General features: G+C 41.0%; 1 protein-coding gene and 1 long non-coding RNA gene across 3 annotated transcripts; one reads left to right on the top strand and one right to left on the bottom strand.

The window, feature by feature from the left end:
- LOC142050557 (uncharacterized) lies at nt 1-1,209 on the bottom strand. The gene is made up of 2 exons (XR_012658058.1): nt 1,145-1,209; nt 1-158 (listed from the first exon to the last, which is right to left on the bottom strand). It is a non-coding gene; the product is annotated as an uncharacterized LOC142050557 (long non-coding RNA).
- Nucleotides 1,210-2,198: 989 nt separating this feature from the next.
- Nucleotides 2,199-20,587, top strand: DCP2 (decapping mRNA 2). Of its 2 annotated transcripts, none has more exons than XM_075079295.1 (11): nt 2,199-2,352; nt 8,224-8,375; nt 9,936-10,063; nt 10,455-10,553; nt 13,812-13,964; nt 15,601-15,713; nt 15,818-15,925; nt 16,659-16,782; nt 17,349-17,459; nt 19,186-19,237; nt 19,781-20,587. In XM_075079295.1, the coding sequence occupies exons 1-11, from the start codon at nt 2,300-2,302 to the stop codon at nt 19,945-19,947; spliced, it is 1,260 nt and encodes a 419-aa protein (XP_074935396.1). In that variant the 5' UTR covers nt 2,199-2,299; the 3' UTR covers nt 19,948-20,587. The 2 variants fall into 2 exon arrangements, with proteins under 2 accessions (XP_074935396.1, XP_074935395.1); XM_075079294.1 differs by having other exon boundaries at nt 2,209-2,352; nt 19,784-20,587.
- Nucleotides 20,588-21,703: the final 1,116 nt, after the last annotated feature.

The following is a 21,703-nucleotide window of genomic DNA, read 5'->3' as shown; positions in this document are numbered from 1 at the left end:
TAGCTGCAAATCTTGCATTTCCATTCAGGCTAACCTAGTCTTTTATCAATGTCTCAAAAATGGAGCAAGCAGAGATTTTCAAATGCATCTCATTGTGCTCTCCTGTTCTGGGGACTTTTTTTCCTTCTTATCAGTTGCAGGAGCTCCTGGTACCACATCTGCAAGGGGGAAGAAAAATAAAGATGTGGCAGAGCAGGGAAAAACACTAGGAGGAATAGCACCCTGATACCTGAAAGGGACGCAGATCACAACTGTTACAGAACCTTATATGTCTACCCTTTCTGGTAGCAACTGAACGTTCTGGTAGCAACCGAACTTTCTGGAACACTGAGTGATGGGATTTACCAGTTTGCACTCAGACTCTTCCATCTGTCCCTCTATCTAGCCATATTAGTAGTATTGCTAGTGCTTGACTTCCCTTTCTCTGCCAAAGAACTTCTGTAAGTCAACATTGGTGTGAGCCACCCATCATCTCAAATATCACAGCAATAAAGGTAATGGGGCAAAAGTCATTGTCAGGAGTTTGCAGGAGAGAGGCACCATTATAGGTAAATGTGCTGCTTCTACTAAGATTGTGCTCTGAAGTCTTCTTATAATATTGCTCCCTCTACACCTGGTTGAATGTCCTTCCCTTGTACTTCTGGACTTATCACAGGGTCTCTTGTTCTTTAACTTGGAAAGAAGGCAAAGAATTCATTTCTCACTTTTTGTCCCTAACAGTTATGAGAAATGAATTGTGAGTATACCTACTTTTTGTATCTTCAGGGAAACACCGGCCTGGTTTCTTTGTCAGTTCCTTCCTTTATTCAGATGAGCCAGTAAGCACACTGAGTTAATATTAAGTGCTTGATTTCATAGCACAGCCAGAGCCAAGATTTCTCAAGATTTTTTTCTTTGCTACTCATCTTTTTCTTCTAAAAGTACTGAAATTTGAACTGGAGAGTTGAATTGCCCCAATGCAAGGCCTGGTAGAATGCCACAGGTAGAGCAGCAGAGGGAGGCACAAAATGCAACATTCTCCTTTCGGGCTTTCAGCAGGTTATACTGTGTAAATTCACTACAAGCAATTAAGCCCCCCCAGGCTGCAGCAGCCATCATCTTCATTGTCATTCATTCTTATCCCCTCTCCTCTGCTGATACTGACCTTGTTGTTTTTGCTGGGCTGGCAGCTAAAGTAGGAAACTATTCACTGCTTTATACTCTACGAGTTCTGTCCCCCGTAGCTCCCTATGTTCCACTGCAGAGGAGGATGGGACTGCAGCAGTGGCAACCTCAATGAAGTTACCGTTGAGGTGCGGTCTGAAGGATCTCGGTCTTTTTGAAGGGGGAGGGGCTGGGCGGGGTCACGGCGAGAAATGCTTTAGCCACCTCTAATTGAAGTCAGAGGCAGCAGTTGCTGGACTGCAGCGCGTGAGGCAGAGCTGCTGCAGCACCGACCGCAGCAGAGAGAGCAGCGATACCCTCTGCTGGCTCAGGTTATTTTCCACGAATGTCCACGCGGGGACGTTGTTGTTTGGTACATCTTCCTCGTCCTCTCGTCTTTGCTGCAGTTAAATATGTTTTCTGTGCTTGGTATTCCCAGCGCAAGGTTGAAGTAGCTCCAGCCACCAAACGGCATGGCTTCAGCCCGAAGCAGCAACGGTTCCAGAAAAAAATCTAACAGAAATACAGCGCCGGAGGGCCCGTGTTCCTCTCGAGAGTCTGTGAATTTCAACACGCAGCCCCCGCTTGAGGCGGGTGTAAGGTGCGGGTGAGGATGGTGAAGCAAAGCCTGACGTAGAGAAAGCTGGCTACCTCACGCGTAACTGTAAAGGGGGAAAAAACGCGTAACGGGTGGTTAAGGGCGGCGGCGGGGGGAAGGTCGGGCACAGGGGCAGCAGCCGCGGCGCGCCTCGCCTCAGCGGCGGCAGCACCACCCGTCCTCCCGCTGGCTACCGCTGGGGGTCCACAACGGCGTTGCTACGGCTGGCATGACGTGTTGTGACGTAGCGTGACAGGCCGCAGCGGGCGGCTTTCCCCGATCGCACGCGGCGATGACGGCCTGGTCTAGCAGTAGCGCCCATTGGCCGCCTCCCCCGATCACCTGAGGGTTCCGTTCCCGCGGTAGCTTTCCAGCCGATTGGCTTGCCGCGCTGCCGGGCGGGAGGAGCCTGGAGCCGCCGACGGCAGGCGATTGGCGAAGGCGGTTGCCGCTCTGCCGCCTGCCTCCCCGCTCCCTGCCGGGCGGGCACCCCGGAGTCCCGCCCCGCGCTGCACCGTGGTCTGGGCCTCGCCGCGTCGGGATGAGCCGCGTTTCCCTATGGAGACCAAACGGGCCGAGATCCCCAGCAGCGTCTTGGACGACCTGTGCAGGTACCCTCGGGGCGGGGCCGCTGCCGGGCCCGCCTCACGCCCGCCACCGGCCGGTGCCTCCCCCCGCCTGCCTCCCTCCCGCGGCGGCGGCTTTAGCGGCCCGGTACTTACAGGGTGTAGGGCCGGGGTCGCTGGGAGCCGCTGGAAGCGCTCCGTGGGCTGGCGGGAGTCCCGGGGGGGAGCGGGGCGGTGTCGGTAGCCCCACAGTGGCCGGGAGGCGGAAGGAAGGGGCTCGGCGGGGCACCTCCCCGTGCCTGCCTCCCGCGGGTCTCAGGGGGCCCCGGCGCTGCCCCCGGCGGAGGCCGCCCGGTGGGGTGGGGGGCGGCCCGGCTACTCGCTCTGTGTCCCCGGCGCCCTCCTCGGGGCTGGGGCAGCGCTGAGCCGGCGGCGGGAGAGAAGCGGGGTATGCAAGAAAAGGTAGAATGCGGCTTAAGGGCTTTCGGCGGCTCTGGCCGTTGGGCCGAAGAACATAAAACCGCGCTGGCTGTGCCTGCGCGGTTGAACGGGGAGTTAGAAGTGCAGGGCTGATGTGACGTATGCAGTGATGGATCGGTGGGATACTTGACGTTCGGAAGTCTGGTTTCATTTAGAAGGGGTGACAGTAAGTCCCTTCTGGTGATTTACCTCTGCTGGAAGAGAGTGTTTCAGTGAGGCGGAAAAGGAAGAGCCAGAGGAACACACTTCAGCCAGAAACTGTCCTTTCGCGCTTGCCAGTCCTTTCAGAGTGAACTGGTCAGCTTTTCTTATCCCAAAGGCCGCGCATATAAATTTTCATGAAATATGGATTCTGTTTTCTTGGGGAGGGGGGCGGTGCTTTTTTCCCCTTACGTTCTCAACCTCTGATCGTCAGTACCTGGAGAGTGCTAGAATATCTGTCAGACTTCTACACTTTGGACAGGAATATTTTCCTTTGTCCTGAAGCAAAACGCCTGGATTGTCTGCAGAAAGCTCTTAGTTAAAAGTTTGTGTAGGCAGGAGGTGCCACTCTCAGTGCTTCTTACTGCATCTGCCATTTTACCTGCCTGGTACACTTCCGTACAACAGAAGGACCACTCTGAGCTGATGTTAATTCCATCAACATAATGCATTGCTTAATTAAAATGTGTTTGGATTTTACGTTAAACTGACCCACTTTCTTTAGATTCCTCACAGGGGCTCCTGTCTAGGCAGAAGCTCAGGGAGGTTCCACACAGAGGCTACTCAGAGGCTCATGTGTAGGTCCTCAGATCACTTGCAGCTGTTCCAACTAATCCAGCCAATTAGTCTAAATAATAATTCTGCTGTAGGGGCAGCTGTAGCTGTTTTAATGCCTGCAGGTAATTCTCATGGCTGTCACTAGCTCCAAAGGCATACAAAAGTATCTTAATTTTGTATGTCTTGAGGGGAGGGTGTGGTGGTTCTTTTTTTTTGTTTTTGTTGAGCCTGATAGGTTACAAAAACATGAATTACTGCTGGGTCACCTTTACCATATCAATTATTTTATTTTTGCAATGGTGGGTTAAAGCTTCCAAGGCTTTAGGGACTGTGCGGGGTGACTGGATTTCTTTTTTAGTAATCAGTTTTGATCTTACATTGATAAATACTGTTCAATTGTATAGTTAATTGGGCTAAGGCTCTGATATTAACCGTCGTGTTTTTCCACAGTATGAGCAGTGGAATATATAATAATTTCATATAGGTTACAGCTAAGTTTAAATGTGGAATTTTTAGTGCATGTTTCTAAAGATTCTCTTGCATGTTGGCTTTATTAAATCAAGTACATTGGCTGAAGGGCTCTCAGGCCTGAGTTTTGTTTGTCCTGTGGAGATCAACATATAAAGTTACCCGGTGTAATGGTTATGTTCAGAGTCAGATGTTCATAGCTGGCTCTACAGAATCTAATATGGAAATGGTATAGCACTGAAACCTGTGCTAGAGAATCAGTATAAGCTAGCTCTTAAAAAGCAAAGCAAATCCCCTAACTTTTTCCAACAGTATAAAATAACAAGTAGGCTTTTATATTCAGCTATAGACATCTGTGTGAGAATTGAGTATAAATGATAATGGTAGTGGTGATTATCATTAAATGCTTTCATTGCAAAACCGTTCTCCTAAGGATAACAAAAATAATGTTAAAAACACTAGTCTAATGCACTTCCATTTAATGTTTTTTGTTGTGGTGTTTTTTTCTCCAGCTGTCAGTTTTTCCCTGCTGGTAAACTAAGAGACTCCTACATTTAGAATTTGTATTCAGAGAATAAAATGTTACACCTCCATTCTTATTCAGAGAGTAATATGTTACTGCCAGCATGTGAAAACAAGTTGAAAACTAAAGCTAGGTATATAATGTCTTCAAACATTTGTTGAGTTCCTAGGCTGTTTTGGAATCACACAATGCAGGATACAATTTATTCTAGTTCTGGTAAGTTATTGTGTGTTTAAGCTTCAGGAGCAGGACTGCTCTGACCCATTCTGTTACATAGCAAGTCAGAGGTATCCACAGAAGTTTTTTTTGTCGTGCTGTCTTGTGCTACTGAGTTGTTCTTTACTGAACACATAAGTGGAAGCACACAGTCTTAATGTAGGATTTGGGGCTTCTTAGTGCTCTTTCTCCTGTAAGCAAGTGCTGTTACCCTATTGTTTGACTTCAGGACCATGGTGGGTTAACTTTGGCCAGCAGCCAGGTGTTCACCCAGCTGCTCATTCCCCCGCTTCAACAGGATGGGGGAGAATGTGAGATGGAAAAGCTTGTGGCTTAGGATGAGACAGGAAGGTTACCAGTTACCATCATGGGCAAAACACACCTGACTTGGGGGAAAATTTAGTTTATTGCCAATGAAAACAGATTTGGGTAGAAAGACAAAATTTAAACAACACCTTCCCCTACATCCCTGCTTTTTCCAGGTTCAACTTCATCCCTTCATTCTTGACTCCTCTACCTCCTCCACCCTGAGCAGTGCAGGGGGTTGGGGAACGGGGGTTGTGGTCTGTCCATGTCTCTGCTGCTTCTTCCATGTCATGCTTTGCCCCTGCTCAGCATGGGGTCAGTCCTATGGGCTGGAGTTCCTTCAGGAAATATCCATCTGCTCTGGCATGGTATCTTCCACATACTAGGCTGTTGTGTGGACATCTGCTCTGCCATGGAGCACCTCCCATCCCTCCTTCTCCTACCTTGATGTATGCACTACTGTTTCACACTCTTTCTCTTTTCCTCTACCTGCCTGGGTCTTTTGTCCTTTCTTAAATTTGCTTTCCTAGAGGTGCCACCATCTTGTCTGCTGGGTTCAGCTGTGCCCTGTGGTGGGTCTGTTGGAGCCAGCCATGTCTAGTATGGGGCAGCCCTGGCCTCTTCTCAACAGAGGCCATCCTGCAGCCCCCCACTGCCAGCACTGGGCACCTGCACCTAGTACAACCTAGAGATTCCTGTTGTTAGCACTTCAGTCACTAAGTAACTTAGGAATTAACTTTCTGATCAATTAGTAGTGTTCTAATTGACTTTGCACTTGTTACTCTTAAGTCTAATGCTGGCATGTTCTTACTCCTCCTGGGTACTACCTCTACATATTTTATCTTGTTTTACCTTTAATCTACAGCAACTTTGTAATGGCTATTTTCAGCAGTAATAGAGCCTTCAAAAAGAAAGGAGCAGTTGGGAGGTGGTATTGCCAAATGAAAATTGGCAAGTGGGAAAATATTGTTGAAATTAATAAGGTTACTGATGTAAGGGAGAATGCTTCTTTTAAGGCTACCTGGTCAAGAACCTTTTTCAATGTGAAAGCAGGATAATAAGAAAAGGAGGAAGCCATAAACAAAATGTACAGGGACACAAATCTGAGGGAGGAGCCATAATGGGGCGGTGATGAGAACCAGACCTGGCCGTTCACTCCAGCAAGTTTATTTGAGTGGGGATCTGCTTCTGGGAAACTGAGGGAAAAGGGGGAAAATTGGAATAAAAAATATACAGACATAGACCTAAGAAAGCAAAAGTGGAGACAATAGCAAGTAACAAACCTGCCAGTCACTAACTGGTGGGCTATCAAGAAACCGCAGGCACCACTTCCAGGAGGATCAGCCTGGCCTTTGCATCTGATAGGGCAGTAAACAGGGTTGGGAGGGGTGCGGCAAGGGAAGGGGAGCCGGGCAGGGGGCAAAGCCGGGGTAGGCACAAAGAGGTGTAAGAGGGGCTGGCTGTGTGTAAAGCTGGGCCGGTCAATATGCTTCTCTGGCTGAGATTTTTGCCCGATTGCCAGAGTCTGTCCTATTTTTGTACATTTTCTTATTAAATTTTTTCTTAGTTTTCTCTCTGCATAATCTTGCTCTCTACCCCATGTACATGTGTGCTGCAAGGATGAAGTGCCAGCTACTAATAAGAGCTGTGTAGGTGGGTGGACAGTGTGTCTGCTGCTAGAGCAAGGGGGCATGTCTCAGTGCCAGCTGCTCCCATGGGTGGGGGTCTTGGCTTCCAGCCTCTGGGTGGGAAAAGTGAATGTCCTGAAAACTAGCCATGGTGGGGGAATTGTGTGAGTGAGGGGTAGAGCACTGGTGGCTGGAGCAGGACTGTGGGTTGCAGCCTGAGTGCCTGGTGCCAGCTGGTGGGTGAATGAGTGTCTTATCTTCCCCAAACCTGTTATGCACAAGGACTCACTAGCAAACTTCAAGCTAGATTAACTGGCAAGGCATGGACCTTTGTGAAGGGTATGAGGGCCTGGGATCTGGGTAGGTGTATTGGGTGGACAGAGGGAGCCATGCTGATACTTGGGGGACCAGTGAATGTGCATGTAGTTGTGAACTTGGAGAGTGTGAAGTGTGTGCCCACACTAGCGACCTGCCTCTGCCAGCTGAAGAAAAGGGGACTTGACTTTCTGTGCTTGTTTTGTGTGTGTCCTGTATGTAGGTGCTGTTGAAGGCAACACCTTCTCTGTGGCAGGCTGTGAGACCAGCTGCGTTAGCATCCTGTGTGTGTCCCTTTGGCAAGTTCAAATGGTAGCAAAGCTCAGCATATGTATCTGAGGGAAAGTGGTAACTGTGTCCCTCAGCAGGGCACCAGGCTGGGCTCCAACGGGCAGGCGGGAGAGGCATCCACTTTTGACATCCCTTAGCAATTCATACTTGTAAAATTTTAAGTAAAGATGTTGTAAGTATTTCTGGTCCTGGCAATGATATTATGCACTTTTGGAATTTAGCTGATTTCAACACTCAGGAGTTGAATGTAAAAATATCCATCAGAAGGTTTAAGTTCAGTGGGGTGGATGACCTTAAATTTACAAAAAGTAAATTATTTTACTCTTGATCTCACAAATAAGTAAAGCTTCTTCTGCTTAAGTTAAATAAGCTATCACACAGTGCTACTTTACACTTACATCTCTGGTTCTGGCTCACATTTTGAGCCAGTATCTGAGCTAAAGCAGGAAGCAGACTTGAAAAATAAACCAATTGCTCATGTTCTATTTCAGACTGAGAAAATTAATAGGTACATATTGAATTTTAAAGTCTACATAAATTGTTTACTGTGGTTTTAAGTGAAAATGTGTAGCCATATTTAACTTTTGTCCAGAAGAAAATGCACTGACATCTGTTAACCAGGGTTTGCAGATGTTCTTTACCGGACAGGTAAAATGCTTTCATTGTTGTAATACAGCCATTTATGTAGGATGGTTTTGCCCTCCCTGTTTTCACAGCAGTTAATTTACTTAGTTTATTGTAATTGACTTTTGTGAAAGATCCATTCTCTTTCTTGACTTTAAAAGTTGTGTTTTACTTCGATGTGAAAACCTTTTGCTGTCCGGACCACCAGGAGGAAAGATCTGGAATTCCACTGTTGCAATGCATTTCTGTTAGATTTATTTAAATCAATAGATTTGGCTAATCTTGTTCTTCTTTCTTTCCCGTCAGCCGATTTATTTTGCACATTCCAAGTGAAGAGAGAGACAATGCAATCAGAGTATGTTTTCAGATCGAACTTGCCCATTGGTTTTACTTGGATTTCTACGTGCAAAACACACCAGGATTACCTCAGTGTGGGCTAAGAGACTTTGCTAAAGCTGATATCCTTTTTATTACTGTGATTGAGTCACAGTGGACAAAGCGCAAACTGAATATTATTAACAAAATTTTGTACTTGCGGCAAGAAAATGTCAGTTTGTGTGTTGGTGATTTAAAGTTACTATTGCTAGGTATGTGATTTTTATCTGTTCATTGCTTCTGTAATTTTGTGGCATCAGCAAAAGATGTTTCTCAAACTGCTCAAGAGCTATAGAAAACAGGTGATTTCTGATCTTTGAGGATTTTTCCTCATGGCTGCACATAAGCAGAGTAGGTAGGTTTCAAAGATGAGCTGCTGGAGCTCTTAATGGTGTTTGTCTCCTTAACTTAATCGCTTTCCAAGTAAGTAGTAACACAAATGTTAACATAGCTGAAGGTGGTATGTGTTTCCCCATGGGCAGTGGTATGTATTTGTTGGAAGTACTGAGAATTGCCCCTAGAACAGTTCTGTTGGTAGGGGAGAGGATGCATCTTTACGAAATTCATATGGTAGGCCTCTGCTTTCTTCATTGCTTACAAGGGCCTCTGGAACGTGCACTATCTAGTCCTGCTGGACTTGATGTGGGATTGGAGTGTTGCTTCTAACTTTTATGATATGTTATCTGTGGTTTCACTAAACAACGTACTTCTCTCCTAGTTAACACTTTGAAACACTACAGCTTTTATTTTAACAATGAACTGTAAACATATGATAAGCTTCTGTTGCCTAATACTATGCAGTTTTTCATTTTATCTTAGGCACAGTTTTAATTATATGTATGTTTTGAAACAACAGAATTCTTCTAGTAATTGTAGGCAGTGCAGGAAAAAGCCAATGTAATAGCTGTTATTCGTTCATTACATCTGTCCTTCTGCAGCTCATGTTTGCCAGAAATATTAGTTCTGCTGGTGTGTCATATTTTTAATACTCTGCTGTGGAATATTTTTGTTGGTAGTATAATTTTATATGTAATATATAATATTAAAACTTTTATGAAGGACTTGTAGATTTGGTTTCAAAGTTTTCGAGTTATAAGGATGTTTCATGTGTTCTCTGTATGGTGAGTTTTGGTAAAGTGTATTAGAATTTCGATCTCTAACTTGATGCCATTAAAATTTTTCTGCATAGTAAATACTTAAGTACAGATTCTCTACTGTAGTCTAAAAAATGATTGTGGGAAAAATTTATCTCTGCTTACTTCAAGCAGGAGATTAAATAAATTGTATTTTTGTCTCACTTCAAAATGAAAAATTACTTTGAATATCTATTTTTAACACATTATGTGGATACTTTTTTCTTCAAAATTAGGGGGGACCTTCCTTCAAACAAGCAGCCTTGCTTGTTTTTTAAATTGGCTTCCTTGTATTAGAATTATCAAATTAGTTGATGCTTTCTGATATTCAGAGTTTGGTAACAGATTATTAATAATATTTTTTACTTTCAAGAGAATATATCTTGAAAGCACTTAGGGGAGAGAGTGTGGTTATTGTAAATGTTGAGTAGTTGAGTAGTACCTTTTGTATGTCTGTGTGTGACCTGAAATTGGATGCTTAAGCTTATCTTCCTTAACATGCAGCTGTACTTTTCAATCACTGCCCTTTTTTACTGCCTCAAGGTGAAGATGTACACAAGGTTTTAGATGAGTGGAAAGAATACAAAATGGGAGTGCCAACCTATGGTGCAATTATTCTTGATGAAACACTTGAAAATGTAAGTATGGAAATAGTTGTGAAGGGCTAGAGGGAAGGATGGAATATGATGGCAGAAGTAATTTTTTTGTTGTTTCTATTTTTCATCTGGAGAAAAAAGTGCTTTGGATTCACAAAGACCATTCACAAAGACCTGACAGTTACTTGACACTGTTGTGTATGTACAGAAATATAATATGGGAGACAATAAACGCTTCTGCTTGATTTCCTCTTAGTTTTGGTCTTGTGTGATCCCATTAAAAGATTTCGCAGTTCTTGCTAGAACACAGAAAACCTAATGGGTTCGTTCCTTCTTCTTTTTGGAGAACCAGGGGATGACGAAGGGAAGACATGTAATACAAATTGTTTAACGTAGTGGGTGTTTGACAGTTGTGTTCCTTTGTATTTTGCAGGTTCTTATGGTTCAGGGCTATTTAGCAAAGTCTGGTTGGGGATTTCCGAAAGGGAAAGTAAATAAAGAAGAGGCTCCTCATGACTGTGCTGCTAGAGAGGTAAGTCATATTTGATACCCTTAAATTTAAGCTAAAGAAGTTAAATTTTGCTGAGAACAGGATATATGTGTTAGATGAAAAGACAGTTTACTTAGGTACCTCTCTACTGAAATCAGGTAAATAGCCTATTCTTGCAGGAGTCTTCTGCTGCAGCTTTTAGTGTATTTCTGAGTTCAAGTGATAATCAAGGGTGTGGTTATATGATTAAAATTGCTCTTTGATGTTCTTAATTGTTTTGTACTAATTTGCTAAGTTAAGCGAGTACTATTTTTAAAGTTCTACTGAACTATCAATTTACTTCTAAGTGTTATTTGTGGTGCTTGGGAAATCTTATGTACTTTGTGGCTTTTAGAATTTTAATTTCAAGGACTACCATAACTGTAAAAAGGTAGAAGAATGGGAATTTAGTGGGTGTACACTGGCCTCTGTAAAGAGGTTAAAGAGTTAAGTGGGAGGTTGTAGAACGTTATGTAAAAATTTTGAAGAACTTTACACTTCTATTTTTTCAGAGATGCAGGAACAAGGATCAATGTATTTGGCAAGTAAAATCTGAAAAATAAAATAATTTGTGGGATTTATTACTGCTGGAGACTTAGATATATAACGAAGCTACTTATTAAAAATAGCCTGTAAAAGAATATTACTGATATAAACTCAATGTTGATGTAACATAGTACGTCCAGAATTTTTGAGAGAAAATTAAGATGAGGGGAAGTAGTAAGTCGCATTAGTTTTCTTCATGGTTGGACTGAATCTGTATCTGAGAAATAATAGATTTTTTTAAAATGTACGTCAAAGATGTAGGAATTAAATTCCTTATTTCTGATTTCTTGATGGTAGCTTCTGTACCACTGGTATGTTTAATATGGACTTGGAAAAGTAAAATATGGTGTTAAACTTAACAGTGCACTATTATGCAGTGGACACACATGAAATACACTTTCATGTTAGCAGGTACTGGTCTGAGCGTAGAACATTATTTATATAGTATGAAATGACTTGCCAAAAAGTGAAACACCTGAGCCACAGATGCAGTGTGCTGTCATTGCAGAACTCAAGGGCTGGGGATGGATGAGCAGAGACTTGATAAGGTTAACTTGATGATTCAATGCGTGCCTCTTTCCCTTTACCCCATAAATAACTTGTTCAGTTAAACTTTTACTGGTCGCATCCTTTTGGGCTTGGTCTAAAGGACTGAACTGAAGGGAGAGGAGACCATAAAAACATATAGACAACAACATAGTGGACAGGACAAACTAGGCGTAACTGCTTCAGGAAGGAATGACATGAAGTATGACTTCCTCTTTACTTCAAGTTATATTAACAAAAGCATTAAAGTGGGCACAGTTATACTGGGAAAAAAAAATCTTCTGACAGTGTTTTTAATTTGGAGAGTTGATTTAGATTACACTAGTGAACAAGGTAGATTGTCACTGTGGATCAAGTGGCAAATTCTTCAAGGCTTGCATGTGGCCAAAAATTGAGATGTCTGTAATATATGTGCTTGAATCTTTTGACTGCTTTTACTGGAGTCAACACAGGTCTAAAACCGTAAACTGCATTTGTGTAAAGTCTAATTGAGGAGGTCTTCACTGGGCAGTGCCTACATAGTTCAGTAGTATTTCAGAAGCTGATGAGGGCTAAACCATACTAAATGGATGATTCTCTTGGTAAAAGGAGTTTCTACAATTAATTCACTTAAATCATCTGGAAAGATCATTTAGGAAGGGAAAACACTGGTGTTAGTAGTAAGAGTAATTATGGAGGAAAAGGATATCTTCTCTTAATTGAGACAGTGTGTGGCAGGGGGAAAAAAACACACCCAAAAACACCCTAAACTTCTGTTCTTGATGTAGTTAGATGGGAAGATGGCTTGCTTTTTATTTGATATAAGAGGGGTTGTATGTGGTAATTTGATGACTAAATGGTCAGTTATTTGCTATGTATTAAACACTTCCGTTTCATATTTGTGCTTAATTTCCTCTGCATTTTCAAAAATGGAACTTACAAGTATTTTGCTGATATAAATATTGGTGTTTTGCTTAACATATATGATTATTTTCTGTTATTATAATTAATTTTCATTATTTACTCACAGGAGATGGAGTTGGAGAAGAGATTTTACTAAAGAACCTGTCCAGTTTTTTTAAATTATGAATCTGGTCTTTAAAAAATTTAACTGAGGACTTCTGCCTTTGGATTTTTGGCTGTGGGATATAATAGTCCGGGGTTAATATCCGGTTCTATGAGTGATTGTTTATAAGCATGTTCTGCTGTCTGGGCAGAAACATTTTGGACATTGGTATCAATCCTGCATGTTTTCTGAGTAATTGTATTTCTTCCTTTGGAGAATTTGAGGACTAGGAAGTTTCTAGAAATGAGTATTTACTTAGCAAGCTTAGAGGCATGATCTGATTTAAGCTATTAGGTGTTTGACATCTTACATTATAAACCTTGTATATTTGAGAATGTTGTCAAAAATAAATATTTTGAAGTAAATCTTTGAGCAACCTGATCTAGTAAAAGATGTCCCTACCTGTGGCAGTGGGGTTGGACTACAGATGATCTTTGAACGTCCCTTCCAACCCAAACCCTTCTGTGAATCTGATTTTTCACTGCAAGACCATAAAATATGCAAAGAAAATATTTTTTAAATATCATTGTCTTTCTGGTAATCTCCAGCAGGTATAACAGTCCTACTTTTTTTCTTTAGAGTAGCTGACAATGCAGTTTTAAGTTTGTCAGTGTGAATGTGCAGTTTGAATTTTGCAGTAGTTTTGCTACCCCATTGCTGAGTTTTGTTATGAATGTTAAAAATGATGATATGTATTGGGGTAGAAGGTTCATGAATAGAAGGACTGTTGAAAGAGAAAAAAATTGAGGTGCAAGTAAGCCTTGCTAGAATTTATTATTTGGGAAATAAAAACATCTTCAATTTTGCTGTGAATAGATTTCCCTACATCCAGCAGCACGGAGGAGCAGTTAGAGACTCCTAATCCATAATTTGCTACATGTAGGTGTAATAGAGTTGTTTCAGCTTTTAATAGAGGTCTGTCTGTCTTAGAAATGTAAAGCACATAGACTCTTAAGATACTTTTCTATTATTGAGCTTATATCTTTGTGTAAAGGCTTATTTTTCTCAGCAGTGGCCTGCTTTCATGGATAGATCTGAAAAACAGTCATTCCTTCCCTTGTGGTGATAGGTTCTGAAAGGATAAATCTGAATACACACACTGATTTCATCTATATACTTCTCAGGTGTTTGAAGAAACTGGGTTTGACATAAAAGATTATATCTGCAAAGAAGAATACATTGAGCTGCGAATTAATGATCAGTTAGCACGACTGTACATTATTCCAGGAGTTCCCAGGAACACAAAATTCAACCCCAAAACTAGAAGGGAAATTCGGGTACGTGTTATTGTGTTTCAATGTGGAGGAACCTTGTTGTGGAGCTTGATTTTTAAAGCTAATGGTCTGAAAATAATGAAACTACAAGGCATGGTGAATACCTCAAATACTGGGTACCAATGGCATCTCTGCACTGTAGGGTCTTGTCTTGTCAACTTTTTGAAACTTTTCTGCAAAGACTGATTCTTGACCATCTGCTCAATGCTTTCATGATTAATGGAGACAATATTAGAGCATACTGTCAAACTGTAATTCTCCCATTAGGTGATCTGTGTTCATTCAATGTTATTCCTGGTTATATCTACATATATAAATATATATTCTTCTGAAAGTGTAATTATTGTAATATACAAAAGCCTACATATCAGAGAGAGACACTATGGATTGTGTTCTCTCTTTCATGGCTAATACCATCCAAACTTAGAGAACAGTGTATTTTAAGGAGGAGGTTGAGAAGGGGACACAAAATGGGAACTATTTTGGATGGTTTGTCTACCATTAGGCTTTTAAAAGGTATTGTTAAAGGGAGATGCAAAGACTCTGGTAGTGGACTTGTTGGAAACTTTGTTCTGATATCCATAATCCTTGAAGTTTGAAATCTTCCTCATATTGCAGTTCAGCTTAAAACAGCTATCCACATATTTTCATGCAGATGGTGCCACTGAACAGGGCATCTGACTTTCTAAGTAGGAAAAGGTACTTCTGGTTGACTAGACAGGAGTCTTTCAATTTCTTCCATTATAGACCTGTTTTTCAAAATATGAAGTAGAAAAAGATTAACTTTGAGGTTTTTTTAAATGTACAGTAAATACCTGCCTTTGTGTAACAGCAACCACCTGTGTGGGGGTGATGAGTTCGTACAGTGACAGTTTTGTGTCCCTGCTGAAGCACCATCTTCATCTGATCTAATACAACCAGGCATGCCATTTTGGTATTCCCTGTAGAACTATATTGAAATCCTGTTCAGTTTGTAGCTTCTTTCCATAATACACATCTTATCTGGACCTGGGGTTTTGGGGCTAGGCTCTGCACTAGAAAAGCTCATGTGTGTTGTTCTATACTGTGAGTATTCAGAATTCCTGATTTCATTCCCTGTTCTGCAAAATTATACCGTTGTAACGGTTAAAACTATAATGTATAAATTATAACACAAATCCTGTCCTTTACCCATTACTTTTTCTTCTATAACAAACTCTGAAACTTACTCTGCAAACTAAATCCTCTTTCTGATAATTTTTGAACTAGTATTGTGATCTAGTTTTGATGGCATTTTAAATAAAAATAGCAAGATTAGTAGCAGCTTTGAAAGTTATTTAAAGCCTCTACCTTTATTTATGGCATTCCGCATGCAGTGGTTTGGTTGGGTTTTGGAACCCTTATTCAGAATTTAGTTGCTGGATAATACCTTTCACATTTTAGGTGCCATATCTTGCAATGAGTATGTGCTGTACCATGTGTAACGCTGTAGTTGCAGTCAGAAGAACGACCCCATTGTTGATTAACCTTTTGTGAAACACCCTGTTGTTGATTAAAGCCTTCCATTTTAATTAAGGGAAATAATTGTGGTTGATATGCATTAGTAACATTCTGTAAGGCTATGGTAGTGAGTGTTTTGATTTTTTTCTTGTTTTTCTAGAATATTGAGTGGTTTTCTGTTGACAAATTACCATGCCACAGAAATGACATGACCCCAAAGTCCAAGCTGGGTTTGGCACCTAACAAATTTTTCATGGCAATTCCTTTCATCAGGTATGTTTGAGATGAGGCAAATGCTAGGCCAGTGCCTTTCAGACAACTTTAAAATCTTTAGATTTGTTTTAGTAAGTGGATCTTGTTGCACTTCTTGCTTGCAGGCCATTGAGGGAATGGATTTCCCGAAGGCATGGAGATTCCTCAGGTAGTGACAATGGTTTTTCATCTACAGGGAGTACACCCTCTAAGCCCAACTTGGAAAAAGCTAGGTAAGAACCAGGTCAGTTTAACACCTCTGTATCCTTTCCATAAAACATTGGTCATATAAAGCTGCTTGTCCTTTCTCTTTCTCTGAGTATTTGTGTTCCAGTAATAGGATGGGTTAAAAAAAATTGTGGTCATACCTCACAGGACTGTAAATAGTATGAGAAGTTAATTCGTTATACACTTTTTTGTAAATTCTCACGTGTCAGAACTGATATTTCTCAAGTCCTGTCTGGGAATCAAAAAAATAGAAGCTAAAACAAGTAGTTAACGTTCAGTGCTTCAAGTTCAATGCTTTTGGCACTTGAAGTGTCAAAAGTCCTACTTAAAGTAGGACTGTAAAGTACTATCAGAAGTAGCTAGCTAGATAAAACCTGGGAGGGTCAGTAGGGGAACAAGTGCTGCTTGCTTTTGATTCAGCTGAGCTAAAAGTGAAAGAGCAAACTTTAAACCTCTAGTCCCAAAGAGAAGGCTGTGCTCCAGTAATTCAAGTCAGGTCAGCACCAACACAGACAGCAACAGGACAAATGCCAACATGGACCTAGCCTGCTCTCTATCCAGAATCTAGGTTTCTTACCAGCAAAGTTGGGTGAATACCGTGAGCATTGTTACAGTTTCCACACTAGGTTACTTAAGCTTGTCTTCCAGGTGGTTCTCAAAGCAGAGAATTCCTTCATATTTCTCTTCTGCTATAAGTAGGTTTGAAGTTGTGTTGTAAACTCTGTTTTCCTGTACTAGATCCAAACTTCGCTGTAGTCAGCAGGTGTTTACAGATGGCTTTTCAGGAGAGCAGTGGGTGAAGCCAAAACAGCCACAGAAGCCATATAATCATCCTGAGATGTCTGAAGCTTTGAAAATAAAGGTAGGTTGTTTCTTAGGCAAACGTATGCATCTGGGCTATTTAAATCAGATGTCTTTGCTCATAAGGTTCCTATCTGGAATGAAAATACTGAGTTTTATCACAATAGCATGCAAAAAGAAAAACATGGAGAGAAAAAAAATCTTGGGGATTCTCAGATTTATCTGACATTAGAGGTTGTGGTTATTAGGTGGTAGTTGTGTTGTTTCAGGTATAGGTAATTACTACTCACCATTTTGCTGTCCTCCATGTACCATTTTGAAGTATTTTGGGTACCACTGGTATATATTAATCAGTGTATGGGAACTCATTGAATTGAATTCACTGTGTAATACAGTGTCTGTATTACACAAGTGCAAGAGAGGCTGAGGAACAGCTGATGACTCTTTGTAACTTGAGCGTATGTTTCGTTGATTTCGGACTGTTTCTGTTTGTCTACAAAAGATACTGTTTACATGTTCTGAAGTTATTTGGAGGAAAGTCTTAACTAATAAATAGGAGGTGTTAGTGCAATGATGTTCAATGCTGCCATTTAAACTCTTCTCTTTACTATATTTTGGACTAAACAGCAGAGTCAGAGCTTGAAGAGCAATGGCAGAAAGCAAAATCAAGACACTTCCAGCCAAAAGAAGCGAACAAATGGAGTCCCCAGTCAATTAGTTAGGCAAAACCATACCTTGGTAAGAAACATGCAGTGGCTGTCTCATTAACAGGTTTCAGTAATGCTTAACAAATGTCCAGGCCAATATTTTGCTAAAAGCAAGTAGAATGCTTATCTATTAAAAGTATGTTTGATCAGAATATTTGTTATGTATTTGTAGATATACCTTGTATACATGTACATCTATAGACAAGCATACTAAACTTCAAACTTTGCAATTTGGAAGTAAGTAATTTTTTAGCAGTTGGAAATTTGTCAGCTGTTTTAGTAGACAATCTGGCAGCTTTCCAGGTTCCTGTCAGGTAAAAGCCTACTGTAGTGTGTGCCATAAGTCAGTGTAGTACATGTCTTAGTTATTCATGTATGATACCTTATTGTAAGCGTATAGTTTTGTTATGCAACAATTATATACAAAGTAGTAATGCATATGCTTATTATTTCCCTTCTACCAAAAATGTTGAGATGCAGACTTGACTTGAACACCAGAATCTCATACAATTGTTTAATAATACCGTAGAACTTCAGCAGTTTTGTAAATTCCAGTATGACATTTTTTGTTTGTAACCTTTTCCGTGCAGTAACTAGTTGCCCTTGTCCCCACCACTTTGCTGGCTGGGAGAAGGCTCACTGAGATCTCTGTTTTGTTTTGTTTTTTAATATAATGTCTTTTTTATACCCTCCCACCCCCAGTGTTCTTTATGGCTCTCCAATTCTACTTCATTGGCTCCTGTGCAGCAGTGAGCCCCATGCAGCCCCAGTTCTTCACGCAGCTCAGCTGGCTTGTCCAGGCTTTTTCTTGTTTACTGGCTGTAAGCTAGATCCTTCCCCTTCTGGCTTGTGGTTACCACCTTCTCAGTTTTTCACGTAGAAGTGCAGAAACCATAAACTCTTGTCTTGTAAAATCCTCACTGTAGCAAGAAAGGATTAGTTGCATTTGGGTCTGAGAGCAGAAGAGTGAAAAGTCAAAGAATTGACTACTTAGAAAAAATTGTATAGAAAAAACTGTAACAGGAATCTGTAAGATCTTGATGAAAACAAGTGTAAAGGCTAATACTCCACAGTTACTTTGTAGACTCTTCACAGACTTTGCTAAATACACCTGTGGTGTTTCATTTGCACTTTCATGATTGTCAGTCCTGAAGTTTAAATATTTCATGTCCCAGTGATAACTTTCCAATACAGTTTGGAGGCCAGGGAGCTCTTTAATTCACACAGAGTGCAAAGGGCCATACTTTTCTCTGTGTTTGTATACCTACAGCACCGTACCTGGGGCTAAAACTTAACTGTTCCCTGGAGAGTTCTAAGTTTGTGTCTCTAATGCATGGTAATTTAATTGGCAGTAGCAGTGTGTTTGCAAATATATTCCCCTTGCTTTTTGGGACGAGCCAATTAAAGAACTGGCTTATGGCTGTGCAACTTTGATTCCACAATGTCATATGCAAGATCTTTACAGCTTAAAACATTTAGAAAACACTCCAGATTTTTCCCTAAAAGCCTGTTTTTTAAAAATGGTTTGACTGTTAAAAGGTTGCATGCTTCCAAAAAACTCAAACTTGAAGCATGCTTACTAGATAAAGTAACATGACAGAATTCATGCTGAGTTAAGTACAATAATTCACACATCAGGTGGTGTTTCAAAGCAAATATCACCAGCATGCCTTTTAGCTGATGCTTTAGTTATACACTAGGAAATAGAATGCCCTTTCTGTATAAAGTGTGTAATGTATGGTCATTCTCTTAACCAGAAATGTGAAAAAAGGCTTAATCCAAGAAGACTTCAAGATAACTTTGAAACAGGCAAGTACAGCCTCAATTTTCATCCATTGTCATGTGTTACAGGCTGAAGGCACTGAATAATGATGGCTGAGGGTTTTTTCCTTGTATGCTAACCTACCAGATGTGTCAGATTATATCAGATGGCTGAGTAAAAAGTAACTGAAAGCTGATTTAGGAAAATAACATCTGAGTCAACACAATGTTGGTAACTGAGTGTTGGTTCAAGGCTTTCTGTCCTGCTAGAAATAGCTGCAGTTCATACGGGACTACTCTGGAGAATGCTCAGTTATTTACTTACTGCTCAGAGAACAGGGCCTTTCTTACCTCCTTATTAAGAAATAACTTGCAAAACATCACCTGTGGATAAAACTGGCTATTGAAAGTGTTCCCAGATTGTGGGGACTTTTAAGATTTGTTCTAGCCACTAGATGACTTGTAAACATGACCAGACATACAGATTTTGTCATAAACTGAATATACATTTGGGGTATGATTTTGTATTTTTATTGATACTCTTATTGACAACTGTGTATCATACTTGTTTCATGCTTTTTTCTCTTTAAGCAGATGCAGCATATGAGATGTGTTGCTCCACAGAAGACCCACTGCCAGAATATGTAGAGGGACATTCTGCGGCATGCAATGGCCATTACAGATTTGCATTCTCATCAAGAGCTTTCATGAGTTTCAAGTTTGACCATGATGCCATAATGAAAAGTTTTGACATCTGAAAGCAAACACATAGGAACAAAAGTCAGACTTGCCTGTTGCAATTGAGGGGGTTTCTTATCCAGCCTTACTCTTTCTCAGGAGTTTTTTTTTGTTTTGTTTTTCTTTGTTTGTTTTTAAATGCAATGCAGGGACTGGTTGTTTGGAAGGGTTTGTTCTTTGCAGTATGGGAGTGGCATTGTCAAGTGTTGCACTTTAAATGCAGTATAGCCTTTGTCCACAAAAGTACCTTTCCAGTGTTCAGTTCACTTGTTCCTAGCTGTGCATTAGAGGGCATTCTTTTTTCGTTGTTTGTTTTTTTAACTTGCTGTGTGTTTTGTAGAATGTCATTGACTTAACTGTTGGGGTATACCAGCTTGCTAAACTTTAACTGCTCTGATGTAAATTATTGGACTTGTTAGTCATTATTGTGTAGTACATTGCAATATTATGGCAGTGGCAATGAAACTGATTCTCAGAGGACTATTCTGTCCTAGTGATTTTGAAACCAAGTTGCACATTTCAAACCTAGCCTCAGCCTGTCATCCTTTCTCTGTCCTGGTTGCTTGCCCAAAATACCATCCCTCCTTCACACTGATAGTTTCTGTTGGCTGGTGATCGGTAGTACTTGGGGTCAAATATATAGCATGTTGACTTTTTGTACCTACTCTGCCTCTGTCTTCAGTAAGGGTACACAAACTGGGTAGAACTTAGCCATTCAGAGTGTCTAGCTTCAACTCTTATGCACTGTCCGCAGCTGGGTAAAGAAGAAGTTGCAAAAATTTGTGTTATCCCAGTTGCAGCTGCTTTCAAAAAAGAAAAGCTCAAACTTTGTCTGTGAGAGGTTACTTGTGTAGAATTTATCCTGAATGTAAATAAGCCTCTGTAGATCTCACTGAGGAGGAAGGCAGGTGCATGGATAATAGAGTCATTGTGTGACACTAAATGGCTTAATCAGGCTTGCAATAACTATTCTAAGGGTGTCCAGTATTGTATTCTGTGCTGTTGTCCTCAGATCTCTTGTGTAGTGTATGCTCTGTATATATCCAGTAGTATTGAATTGCACTTGCAGTTAGCATTTAAATGATGTAGCCTCAGTCGTTTTCAGCTACAATGCTTTCTTAGTAAAATATCAAAGATTGGGGGGGGAGGAACAAAAACAGTAAAAGTTGAGGTGACACTGTTAAATCACCTTCATGATTCAAGTTAAGGGGTTTTGAACACGTGCTTTGCAGTTGAGAAAAATGCACTAATATAATTTGTCACAGCAGCTTGTGGTAGCAACCGTGTTGTCCCAGACTTAAAAATGGACTTTTCTCTAAAATAAAGGTGAGTAATTAACTTCATAGGTTGAATGAACTAAGCCCTTGTCTCATCACAGTGTATGCTCATGCACTGAGTCTTTATGCAACTCGTGTCATCCAAAAACAAAATCCTGGTCTTCCTTCAACCACCCTTCATCTACCCTACCTGATCTGTTACCTAGTGTTTTTCCTCAGAAATAGCTTTAGAACTGTCTCCTGGTTTATTTTCCTGCCTAGCACCAGGTGATTTGGGACTGTAATGCTGTAATAATCTTGGTGATAGGAATGCTGGACTTCTGTATCAGTCAACAGGAGAAACAGACTGCAGCATTTCCTCCTTCTGGAGGACAAGAGTCCTGAGAGCCTTGTCTTTCAAGACCAGATTGTGAAATAGCTGAATCTAGCTTTGTTTCACTTTTGTTTGGAGAGAATAATAATTAAAAAATATGAAAAATATGTATCCAAAGGCTGTTCA

Source organism: Phalacrocorax aristotelis, chromosome Z, assembly GCF_949628215.1.
Source record: "Phalacrocorax aristotelis chromosome Z, bGulAri2.1, whole genome shotgun sequence".
NCBI lineage: Eukaryota > Metazoa > Chordata > Aves > Suliformes > Phalacrocoracidae > Phalacrocorax > Phalacrocorax aristotelis.
The sequence above is the reverse complement of the archived record's forward strand: the minus strand, read 5'-3'. Positions and strand labels throughout refer to the sequence as shown.